We start from the raw sequence: 13,575 nt of genomic DNA on the forward strand, positions 1-13,575 counted from the left end.
AGCTACTGTTCAGTATTGCATGCAAGTAGTTTGAAAAGTTGAACTCTGACATTAAGAATGACCTGATGAGCGATTTCCAAATAACACACAGGATCAATCCCTGATTCCTATTAACTATTCCAATTGTGAATTCCTATTCATAATGCCTTGTGAATATAAGACTACAGTATGCTTTCTCCCATAATCTGTTGCAAATGATAAACTGAAAACTACAATTCTTCTCTCTTCATCTTGCTTCCTAAAAGCAATATCAATGCCTCAGAAAAAAGAGCTCTTTTTCTTAGATAAGGGAGAATAATATACAGTGATATTCTCAGATTTTGCACAAGTATTTGATAGACTTCCACATTATAAGCAGTCTTTATAAGATGATGTACAAGCTGCAGATAATGGGAATAGACAGAATATTGGTTAGATGGATTGGAAGCTTGCTTTCTGAACAATACCAGAAAGTTGCGTACGATGGAGTAATCCCTCAAAAAAAGGAGGATAACAAGGTGTGCCCCAGGTTTCTGTTTTTGGGCCCTGTACAATGTACTTCCTTGTCTGACACCAGATTTAACATTAAACCATCTTCCTGTACTTCCTTCAATTCTAACTGCTGACTTTCAACTCAAATAAACACTAAGTATTGCTTGATATAATGCCTCATTGACACCATATAACTGCAGCGTATTGAATAGCTTCTCTCTCTTTTGGCACCATGCCATATGTCTTTTCCAGATCGACAAAACTTAAATACAGATCTTTGTTATACTTCCATGCTTTTTCAACTATTTGTCGTAAAGTGAAGATCTGATCCTGACAGCCTCTATTTGGCCTGAATCCAGCTTGTTCTTTACCAAGCTTTTCTTCCACAATTCTTCTCAACCATTTCTCAAGTATACTTGCATAGATCTTGCCAGAAACATTCAGTAGGGAAATACCTCTGTAATTCTCACATTCAGTTTTATTTCCATTTTTATATATCTGTACACCGGAGGTAAAGGGTACTATGTTCATTTTATTACAGACTTGAGTTTTAGGTATATTTTAATGTTTTGTTTCCCCCCTCTTTTCAGTTGTGCAAAGCTCTCCTCTCCTGTGTGTAATAATAAGCGGATTAGCCAGTTGGAACGGGCACTATGTGCCATCATGGTATCGAGGTAAAGAGCACTAAGCGAACAAGGAGCCGTTTACTTCAGATGGGTAAAAAATGGACATAGTGCCCTTTACCTCCAGTGTACAGATATGGGTACTATGAGAGCTCTACTCCAGTCATCAGGAATTCATCACTCCGTCTAGGCTTTCTGAACTATGCAGTACAGCCACTGTAAGACTTTTATACCACCATAATTCAGCATTTCTGGTCGAATATCATCTACTCCTGCTGCCTTTCAACATTTCAAGCCTTTGATGGCTTTTTCTACTTCAAGTATGGATATGTATTCTTGACTGCATGCCTGTTGAGTGTTTTTTACTGCTGTGCTATCACTGATTGTTTTGCTGACTTATTTGCCAAGAACTTTTGATATGCTTTTTTCTTTTCTTTCACTGCCTCTTTAACTTCTTGTGTCCACCATGGAGTTCTGATTTTTCTATCCTTGCAGACAACCTCATCACATGCCTCCCTGGCTGAATCAATCAGGGTTTTCTTCAAGGCTCGAACTATTTCATTTTTCCTTCAGTATTCTTTGTGTATTTTAGTCTACAGTTCATATCTGAGAGCTGCTCAACTTTTATTCGCTTTAAAACATTCTTACATGTTTTTCTTTTGAAAATGAAATTCAGTTTTATCCTGCTCAAGACTAAATAGTGATCACTTCCAATTTCAAATACTCTATACACTCTGGTGTCCTGCACCAGGGAGAAAATATTACTATCAACAATAACATAGTTAATGGGACTTTTCTTATTCCTTTCCTCTTCTCTCCACTGAATTTGTGCACATTTTTATGTTGGAACATGGTGTTAGTAATATCCAGTCTATGTTCTGAGCAGAAATCCAATAGGTATTTGCCAAAGGACAAGAAATTAAATTGGAAATACTGTTAAACTGGGAATAATATATCTCTAATAAATGACACTAAAGATACTGACAGATTAAATTCTATCAGCAATGGTTTAGCTAAAGCATTAAATAAAGATAACAGGGAAATGGAAACAGATGTGAAGATTCTCCTTAGAAACTTCAGGGATCAGATATCAGAAGATCTAAAAGCAAAAATTCAAATAGAAAACTCGCTAAATATAATGGAACTGAAAAAATTATTCAAAACTGAAATAAATGATTTGAAATCATCACTTGAATACAGCTTTGGATGTATTCAGGATTTAAAGATCAAAGCTGACTGCAATGAAAAGCTAATCAGAGTTGTCCATTAAAAATACAGAATTACCAAATGAAAATAAATTAAAAATAAATCATTAAAGCTTCAGATGAATGAATGAAAGGTTAATGAAAAAATTCAGCAAGGCAGTGGTTTGAACAACTGTGAAATAAACGGCTTACCAGAAGCTCGAAATGAAAATATACATAGCATAACTGAAAAATTGGTACACCTGATAGAAGTTGAAGGAGAGGATATCATGCATACAAAGAGTACCCACTAACAGGAAAATAGACCTCAAGCCAATTGCCATCCAATTACATAACAAAAATGTTAAATGGATGGAAGAGGAAGAAAATTGAACAAGATTACAGCCCAACAATTTGATGTACAACTAAAGCCAGTGCCCACCTATATAAATGACCACTTGACCAAACTCAACAACCAACTTCTTTATCAGGCAAGGAAAAGAGAGAAACTGATGCAATTAAATGTGTCAGTAAGAGATGGTAAATTGTTCGTGAGGAAGGATGACAACACAAAAGTGATATGGATAAAACACCAGATGACTTGAACAAAGTAGTAACCTCACTGTAAACAACTGAAACAAGGCTGACCCAAATCTCAATGTTAGGTGTTAATGTCAACTGTAAAAAATTATAATTTAACCTCTGTAAAAGAAATCTTTTGATAGTACTTCAAACTCATACAATGTAAATATCAGATCGTTAAGGTCAAATTTCGATATGATATTGATCTTCTCAGAAATTGAACAATATATAGACATCGTTATTATTATAATACAGGGACCTCCATGGAGTGCGAAGACTCATTGCAGGAGACCCAATCTATCTACACAATCATCATACCTCTCCTTGAAACTATTAACAGACAAAGCACTCGCAACTGACTCTGGCAATCCATTTCACTCATTCACAACTCTCCAAGCAAAAACTCTAGTCCTCACACTCCCCTACTAACCACACTTTTATTCAACTTCCAGGGATGACACCTTTGTTCTGGTCCCTCTAGCTAAATGCTGAAACATTACCTATGCATCTATCCTATAAAACCCTTTGAGCAACTTAAATGTTTCTATCATATCCCCTCTTTTTCTCCTATCAACCAACTTCTGCAATTCACACACCTTGAATCTATCCTCATAGGGAACATTCCACAGGCCACTCACCTCTGAATCCTCTCCACCACTTTGTCATCCCCAGGGGACCAAACTTAAGCACAGTAATCCAGATGTAGGTGTATCAAAGCCTTATATTAAATGACTTCTCAGAAAGGACTACACATCTGTTTGACTCCTAAAAACCTAACCCAAACAATAAGGAATCAATACGTTGAGTTCCAATCCCATATATCTCTGGAAGTTCAGAACTGATTTCAAGAATTCTGAAGAAATATGATTCAGTGGTGACTTTTATTTCTATTAATAAACTCTCAACGTAATTTGCCCTCTTCTACAGATAAACGCTTTCCTATGTCTCTTCCAGGAGCATACCAAGTTCGATGTGACTGCCATCTTGCCTACTTCGGACAACCTGGGAACTCAATAGAAAAAAGAATGTAAGCATATCAATCAATCATATATTTTCCACAAAAAATGCAATAAATCTAGATTAGCTCAACACGGAATAGAAACAGGTCACAACATTCATTGGTCTGAAACATGTTTCCTAGACAGATGTCAGTACAAATTTGAGTACTTATTTAAGGAGAGTGCTGAAGTCACTACCCTAACTTGAATCTGAATGCCTGTCTATCCTTATCAAAAATATAAGAAAGTTTGATTAGAATAACACATGATTAAAGGGTTTCTTTTTTTTCCAATTATTGTTAAAACCAAGAATGGTATTTTTATAAAGGCATAAGGTCTTAAGAAACCAACTAGATACTACATCTATCTGATGATCTGTTGAGTATAATAAGTTATATATGTGCAATTTATTTTTACACTGTTACGATTCACCTTTTCTTCTGTTAAAGCACAGTGCTATTAGCAATTTAACATCACGTGGCTCATTCTATTTCGAATAAATCAATTGTTTGCATTATACCTCATAATTGTTTTTTAAGCTACTGACGATGGTCTGTTAATTTCAGACTGAAATATATGACAGTATATTTAATAAATAATACTTTTACCTTGAAAACACAAGTATATATTGTATAAAGAATTCAATATATCTATAAATACATTGAATTCTTTTTGTGCAATAAATGAGGATGAAGTAAAAAATGCAGTAACTGGATTAAAAAAAAAAAAAAAGGAAAAAATATGGGATATGATAATATAAATGTCCAAAAGCTACACATTCTAATTAAACATAAATTAAAATTTTTTACATATATTATAAATAAATCTTTTGAACATGGATAATATATAGAACACTTAAAGGTTGCTTCCATTATCGAAATAAGGTAACAGAAATGAAATATAAGAAATTACAGCTCCATATCAATATTATCTACCCTCAAATAACTACTTAAATTCCATTCCATATCCTTCGATGTGCCTAATCAGTACAAGTCAGATCCGGACTTCATATGAAAAAAACAAAAGCACTACTGAAGTTCATCATCATCAATTCCTGACATGTACCCTCAAGGGGTGTACAGGATATGATAGTACTACATGAAAAATTTACATCATTACTAACTTCCTATCTACAATTTTCCTCCAAATCAGCCTGTTACTTGTCAAGACTACAACATTATCAGATCTTACATTTCTATCGTCTAAGGCACATTGTACCGTATCAATCCACCTATATCTTGGTCTTCCTCTGGGTTGTTTTCCTGCCAACCTGGTAGAGAACCCTTCATTTGCTAATCTTTTCTCGCTCATTCTGTTTACGTGACCATACCACCTGAGATTAGCTCTGCTAAGACATTCCTGGATGCTGACAATGTCAAGTTTTTTCCTATATCCTTGTTTTTAATATGATATTGCCATTGATGCCATCTGTTCATGCCTCTTATCTTTCTCAGGACTCTCATATCTGTGGTCTCTAGTCTTTGGTCAAGTGTTTTACTTCTGACCCAGCTCTCAGATCCATAAGTTAAAACTGGTTTGAACACTGTCATGTATACAGCTAATTTAGTGTTCTGAACAATTTCTCTCTCATGCCATATGAATTTATTCAATTGACTGCCTACCATACCAGTTTTGTTGTCTATTTCCATATTTAATTTACCATCTTCAGTAAAAATCATGCTTAAGTAGCTGAAATGTTTTACTTGTTCCACAGGTTCCCCGTTCACAACACAGTTAACACTTGTAACAATTCTACCTATTTTCATTGTCTTTGTCTTTTTAATGCTGACCTTCATACCAAAACTATTACAACAGTTATTCAATTTAGTCAGGGAATCTTGCAAACTTGTAGCGGATTTATTTAGAAGTATAACATTATCCGCATAAAGTAAAGAGCTGACTATAATAAATTTAGTTTAATCCTTTATCCAAGTGTGAGCAAACAAAGTTTGAGCCTGAAAGTACCTTCAGGACTGGGGTAAGGTGGTACAACAGCGGACAACTTGTTGCAAAGGTGGAGCAAGCTAACATCACTCCTATCTCAGTATCTCCCATAATGCAAAACACATCTCCTTGCGGATATGTATAATGTTATGCATTAAGGGAAGGGCCACCACCCAGTTTTGACCTTTATTGAGGTCTCTTCAGTGCGAGCCAGGCCCAGAAGTGTAGATACCAAGCAGAAGCAATGGCGAGGTCATCTTTACCTATAGGAGATGCCAAAAGGTGTGCCTCCTTTTTATTAAATTACTCTGGATTTAGAGAAAGATGTTGAAAGTTTATTTTTCACTTAGTTAGACTATAATAAATTTAGTTTAATCCTTTATCCCACTGAAGAGACCTCAATAAAGGTCGAAACTAGTCTGGGTAGTGGCCCTTCTCTTAATGCATAACATTATACATATCCGCAAGGAGATGTGTTTTGCATTATGGGAGATACTGAGATAGGAGTGATGTTAGCTTGGTCCACCTTTGCAATGAGTTTCCCGGTGTTGTACCACCTTACCCCTGTCCTGAAGATACTTTCAGGTGCAAACTTTGTTTGCTCGCATTTGGATAAATGATTAAACTAAATTTATTATAGTCTAACCAAGTGAAAAATAAACTTTCAACAAAGAGCTGACATTAACATCTCCAATTCTGATATCATGTTTAATACCACTTTCCTTCATAATGTGATCCATATAGATAATGAATAACAGAGGTGATAATGTACATCCTTGTCTCACACCAGATTTAACATTAAACCATCTTCCTGTACTTCCTTCAATTCTAACTGTTGACTTACAACTCAAATAAAGACTAAGTGTGGAAAGTTGAAATGTGGAACTTGATATAATGCCCCATTGACACCAATATAACTGTAGTGTATTGAATAGCTTCTCTCTCTTTTGGCACCATGCCATATGTCTTTTCCAGATCGACAAAACTTAAATACAGATCTTTGTTATACTTCCATGCTTTTTCAACTATTTGTCATAAAGTGAAGATCTGATCCTGACAGCCTCTATTTGGCCTGAATCCAGCTTGTTCTTCACCAAGCTTTTCTTCCACAATTCTTCTCAACCATTTCTCAAGTATACTTGCATAGATCTTGCCAGAAACATTCAGTAGGGAAATACCTCTGTAATTCTCACATTCAGTTTTATTTCCCTTTTTATATATGGGTACTATGAGAGCTCTACTCCAATCATCGGGAATTCGTCCCTCTGTCCAGGCTTTCTGAACTACGCAGTGCAGCCACTGTAAGACTCTTATACCACCATGCTTCAGCATTTCTGGTCGAATATCATCTATTCCTGCTGCCTTTCCACATTTCAAGTCTTTGATGGCTTTTTCTAGTTCAAGTATGGATATGTATTCCTGACTATATGTGTTGAGTGTTTTTTTACCACTGTGCTATCTCTGCTTGTTTCATTTAGCAATTTTTCAAAATAATTACTCCATACTTCAAGGATATCTTTTTCTCCTGTTTTCATGTCACCTTTACCATCTCTAACTCCTTTTACAGCACTCTTTCCTCCATTTCTAAGCTTCTTCAACAACCTCCAGAATATCTTAACCAGAACAACCAGAATATCTTACCATCTTCTCGATATTTATTTTCTATGTTCTTGCCAAAATCCTCCAATGACTTTTGTTTAGCTAGTTTTACACAGTGCTTTGCTTTCTTACATTTGTCTCTGTATTCTCTAAGAGGAAAAGCTGACTTATTTGCCAGGAACTTTTGATATGCTTTCTTCTTTTCCTTCACTGCCTTTTTAAATTCCTGTGTCCGCCATGGAGTTCTGATTTTTCTATCCTTGCAGACAACCTCACCACATACCTCTCTGGCTGAATTAATCATGGTTTTCTTCAAGGCTTGCCACTGAATCTCCAAGGTTTGGTTTCTGTTCTCAAACTCTTTCTTCAATAATCTTTGTGTATTTTAGTCTACAGTTCACATCTGAGAGCTGTTGAACTTTTATTTGCCTTAAAACTTTCTTACTTGTTATTCTTTTCATAAAACATAGTATGAAATAGATAATGAATGTATATGGCAGCTGTTTTTCTTGATATATCTAAAACGTTTCAACTGTGTGCATCAAAACTTGCTCCTTGTGAAAATGTCTAGATATGGCATTAGATACATTACAAATGATTGGTTCAAATCTTATTTAAATAATAGAAAACAATATATCAGCTATGGGACTATACATAATAAATAACGTAAAAACTCACGTAGAAATATTATTTAATAGTATAATATTTCTACGTGAGTTTTTCCGTTATTTATTATGTATAGTTATGTCTACTCACGGTTTACCTCTTTTAAAACTTACAGCTATGGGACCTTCAAAAGCACAAAAAAATAATAAAATACAGATTACCACAGGGTTCGGTGCTAGGACCTATACTGTTTTTAATATATGTAAATAACCTGTGTGAGTTCAAACTTTTTGACAAAATGATATCATTTGCCGTGACAAAGCATTAATATATACTGAAATGACCCTTGAGGATTTAGAAAACAGGATTAACTATATGTTGGAACTAACAATAAGTTTAGCAATAATAGCCTTAAAATTAATACCAATAAAACTAAATACAGATTTCACCTTAACAGATAAGACAGATCGTGATATAACTATAAAATGGCATGAAATGCCATTGAGTACTGGTACACAAAACTGTAACCGTAGTTTAGTCAAAAAAAAAAAAAAAAAAAATTAAAGTATTTGGGCCTCCATATCGAACAGCAACCTGAAATGGAACTCCCATATCTCGTTTTTTGAGCACTTAACAAGCAGCTACAATAACCTGCCTAATAAAATAAAGTCTACACAGGATACACTTTTAGAAAAAAAACTGAGAGACTACCTCATGGGACTAAATAATGATGACTAATTTTAAACACATATAGGAAATTACTTTAAATGTTATATATTATGTTGCAATCACATGTGCCCCATAGATATGTCGATTTAATTTTTTAGTCACTGTGTCATCTACATTTGTAATTTTATAGTAACCAGTATGGATATTGCCTTTGGTATAGCCCCTGGTTACATATGTTGTACAGTTTCTTTTAGTCTCTTTCCATTTTCTGTTCTTTATTTTGGTCTTTTCTTTAACTATATTATAATTGCAGGATATTTTTTATAACACATGTAGTATTACTTTTTACTATGTAGTATTTATTATATTGTTCTAAATACTTGTTGCATCTATTATATTATATTTTCATTTGTACTACTTCTTCAGTTTTAATAAAGTTTCAATTTTAAAAAAAAAGTTTGAAATTTATCGATTCCTTAGTATATTGTTAAAACAAACTAAAAAGAAAATTGCTTCACTTGTAATGTTACCTTAAATCAGATGGATCATTAGGAAGAGGTCGATGAAAATCAGGAAAACCTTCACGTCTGTGATCACTCTCTCTAACATAATCACCCTTTTCTTCTTTCACATGAAAGGATTAATAAAAAATTAAACCAAAAAATGTAGTGACATTAATAGAATTAATGCTTTAATGTTAAATACACAAACATCCACTCATTTCAATGCATGAAATAAAATCAAGATTAGGCTGAATAAAAAACACTGTGTTTAAAAGAATAGACTATACTACAAACAATGAATTTTTTAAAGTTCAAAATTTTAGGTCGCTAAACAAATGACTGAAAAAATCTAATCAACTTATTCTTTGAATCTCTGCAATACTCTGAAGAGATCAAATTTTCATCCAAGATTGCATAAAGAGGATAACTTCTATTAATAAATATATTTGTTATTTTACTAGTTGTCTGCAATGGTCTAACAAACACAAATTCCAATGCAACTGAACATCTAAGATTAAGCATTTTTATTCAATGAAATAATTGTTCTATTTCAGAGTAGTGGATGAGGATTATGTTAATCATTGATATTTGACAGTAATTTTCTTATGTGTTCAACTGCAATATGCAGTTTAGCATTATACATACAGCATTACAGTAGGATCTGTCTGGAAAGACAGCAGCATATCCAATACATGACGCAGATCTGAGCACTGTACAGATCAGGTAGAAAATCAGTACTGTGCCCTTTATGTGCTGACAGCTGCTGAATGAGTAATAAACTTTCTTAGATTGCACAATAGGAGTCAGCATTGTTCAGAAACTTGCCAACATGGAAGGCAACTATAAGGTTTTGTAAGGAAATATTATCTAGATATGCTATAAAGCTTGAATGACATCTTTGACCTGCATATCAAAGGGACAAATTGTAGTCTGACGTGTGTTGTACTTAACCTGCCAGCATAAGGTAAATTATGGTAGTCCATGTAGGGTAGGATCAGGTAAAGATTTTATTTTCAGAGCACAATAAGTAACAAATGCTTCTACTGAAGAGTAAAAGCAGAATCGTCCACCCTGAGCCTAACAGTTCAGTGAACAATGTACAGAATGCATGAGAAGCATTTATATTTCCTCATGGTGGACTGGATCACATCATGGAAGGATATTTTCTATGCCAAAGCTTATGATCCATAATCAAGTGTGAGCAAACAGTAATAAAAACAGAGTAATACTTGCAAGTGCCTACATCAACATTCATAGCCTTAACATGAATGAGGTGCACTGACACTTATATCCACCAAAACCAAATCTGTTATTCCTAAGAGAACATCAGTTACCATTCCATGTGTGTAAAAATAATTATGGAGAAAGAGGATCCTGGTGAGGTGCTGAACAGCTGAAAGTTTTGGTTCTGCAGGAAAAGAATGTGGGGAAGGGTTTTCCGAAGAACAGTCAGGAGAAAAGAAGTTATTTCATAAGTTTGAAAGTGAGCTGTGTATGGATACAGATCAGTACATGAATGTCCTTAAGTGCAGAAATTATGGTTGTCATCAGGTGGAAGAGTGCTACAGCAGCAATGAAACTATTTACAGAAATAACACAGTAACAAAAAACATTATGCTCCGTTTTTGTCTTATGCCTTTGTTTCTCAGTGACTGGAGCAAGTCTGTAAGAGAAAGATCTATTAGAGGACTGTCCTCTTCTGCATAGCATCAAACCCAAACAAAGGAATAAATAAAAGATAAAAGTTTGGAAGTGGTAAGACACTATTTATATTACAAGGCCAAGAATGTTAATCATGCCAATGTGGAAATAGTTGTTTTTTTTTTAAAAGTTAAACAGTAAGAACACAGTGGGACAATAAAGACACACTATCCAATCAGAAGAAACAACCCAGTTTCATGTTAATATGTAGCCTTGACAATGTTCAACCAGATGATGTCTGAGAATGATTATGCTATGATTGATAGCAATAGGATAATTCACTAGCTGGTTAGGAAGTCTTCTGATTTGTTACTATCAGGATGGATCACACATTCGATCTGGCAGCTGATCGAATGTGTGATCTTTCTTTCTTTCTTTTTTTAAATACCCATTTTGTTTACTTGTTTTTCTACTTTGATTCTTTATATCAATGATATCAGTATATTCAGGACTTCAGAAATACAACATAAATCTACTAGCCTAAAGTATTGGTCTATGTTATAAATATTGTAATAAGTGATCTTTTAAAAAAACTAAATGTTATGTGACTAAATAAAGTTATATATTTACTACACATTACACACAATTATACAGAAATATCCTTTCCTTTTGATGTGAATTTAAAATGCATGCTACTAACACTTTTTTTATTACTTGTTCATTTACATATAGGTTTCACATGTCCTGCAGTGTGACTTTTCTTGAATAATATCCTGCAAAGAGTGGCCATTAATATGTATCATCAATAAATCATTCAGGGTGGAGGGATTCATTGATGACTTCAAATTCCCTTTAATTAGACTCATTTGACTAAAACCTTGTTCACATGATGACATACTTGCTGGTACAATGGCTACAACTTCAAGCAGTTGTAAGAGAAATGGAAAGCTGTTCTTGTTACTCATTGCTTCTCCTCAACTTTGAATATATTACCACTCGTTCGCTGACTGGAATAGCTCTCTGCAAATGTTATCTGAATACCAATGCATGTCTTCTTTTTCTTTAAAATGCCTTTTAATGTTGTGGCATCATTCCCTCTTCCACGGCCATTTCCTCTAAACGTATTGCCACTGCAGAGTAGATGTCAACAAGTGCAGTCAGTGCCCCCACTCTATTAGACATAGGTACCTTACAAAATGCCGATACCTGAACTTCAGAATTTTTGTTTGTAACTTCGCTGCTGCTTTTCCTCAATTCTTTCCATCTTTTTGGTGAATTCTGGTAAAAGGTACATAATTTTTGTTTCAATTTCAGCAACAAAGAGAATATCTTTAATAGAATTTAAAACAGCTGGATTCAAATTATGTTGAATGCAATGTGTTAATATAAGATCTGGCATGTCTCTTTAATTTTGCTAGCCAATTTTTTTTTTTTTTTTCAGTATGTTACCTGCTCTAACTTTTCCAATGCACACTAACCAATCTCTTCATAAGTAAATAATTTTTCTGTGTAAGGCACCAACACAACTAGGCAAATTATACATAGAGACCGCTGAATTTACATTAGTAGCCTAGTAGTGAAGATACTGAGTGCAAACTGTTTCTTAGCCTGAAAGGGAGTGTGCTATGCATTATTTTTTTATTACATGACACATTCAGAGAGTCCAATGACTCATCAAGGCAGGGCACCTGCTCTACAACTCTCTATCTCCACCACTCAATTCACCAACTACAACAAACCACAACTACAATCATCATCATCCACCACTGTCACCACCACTACTACTAATTTCCCAGACAATCACAAACATCCATGCCCATGGCAGGATTCGAACCCACAGCCTTTTGGCTGGAGAGCGGATACGCTAACCACTCAGCCAATCAGGCCAGCATTATGGAGTACTGAGGCAAGAATACCTTGTTTATTTCACTCTAAATTTATCCAAGTACACTGCAACTTGCAGAGGAATTAAAGTAATAAATGCCTCTATCAGTTTCTAATTTTTACCTATGTATCTCATAATAGATAAGTTAATTCTCATTTAAAAGCTATAGAAGCAATAAGAGAAGCCTAACTCATTTGATTTCCTTAACTAATACTTGTGTAATAACACTAGTAATAACTGACATCATTTTGGTATTGGCTAAATTCATTTCATATGCTAATTCCTTCATAATTACATAAGAATAGTTGGAAATAAAGCTTCTTTAATGAAATTGTTGACAACAATGCCGCTGATCAAAAACTTTGATCAGCGGCATTGTTATTGTTATTCCTAGCAATTCCAGCGGCATTGTTATTCCTAGTAATAATATCAAACATCCTGGATGTTTGATATTATTACTAGGAGATAGTATAGAAAGATTGTTGTACTCGCTGTTAACATCCAGGATGCAATAAACAGACCTTGAGGTCAACTGCACTTTTATATTTTTGCACACAGTGAATGAGAATGTTTTAAGATGATAAAAAAAAGTGTAAATTATGTGAAAATATATTTTGAATGCATTTAGAACTAGGCTGAAAATTCACTCAAACACTTGTCTTGATAATTCACCTGTGGCAAGTAGATTTCTGGAGCCATGCATATACATTGGGAATGTTCTTTACTGCTTCATTATGTGCAAAAATATAAAAGTGCAGTTGACCTCAAGGTCTGTTTATTGCATCCTGGATGTTAACAGCGAGTACAACAATCTTTCTATACTATCTCCTAGTAATAATATCACCAATGAATGTCTACACTTGCCATACT

General features: G+C 34.3%; 1 protein-coding gene across 3 annotated transcripts in view; it reads right to left on the reverse strand.

Moving 5' to 3' along the window:
- The window catches only part of LOC150107043 (uncharacterized), a 312,429-nt gene that overhangs the window by 85,403 nt on the left and 213,451 nt on the right, over positions 1-13,575 (reverse strand). For 2 of the 3 annotated variants that reach the window (XM_090393400.1, XM_090393399.1), the window contains exon 9: positions 9,207-9,300. In XM_090393400.1, the coding sequence (XP_090249526.1) occupies positions 9,207-9,300 (94 nt within the window). The remainder of the gene's footprint in view (positions 1-9,206; positions 9,301-13,575) is intronic. The other variant, XM_090393401.1, reaches the window with a different exon arrangement.

Source organism: Typopeltis vanoorti, chromosome 5 (genome assembly GCF_054136105.1).
Source record: "Typopeltis vanoorti isolate ZY-2024b chromosome 5, IOZ_Tvanoo_1.0, whole genome shotgun sequence".
NCBI classification, from domain to species: Eukaryota; Metazoa; Arthropoda; class Arachnida; order Uropygi; family Thelyphonidae; genus Typopeltis; species Typopeltis vanoorti.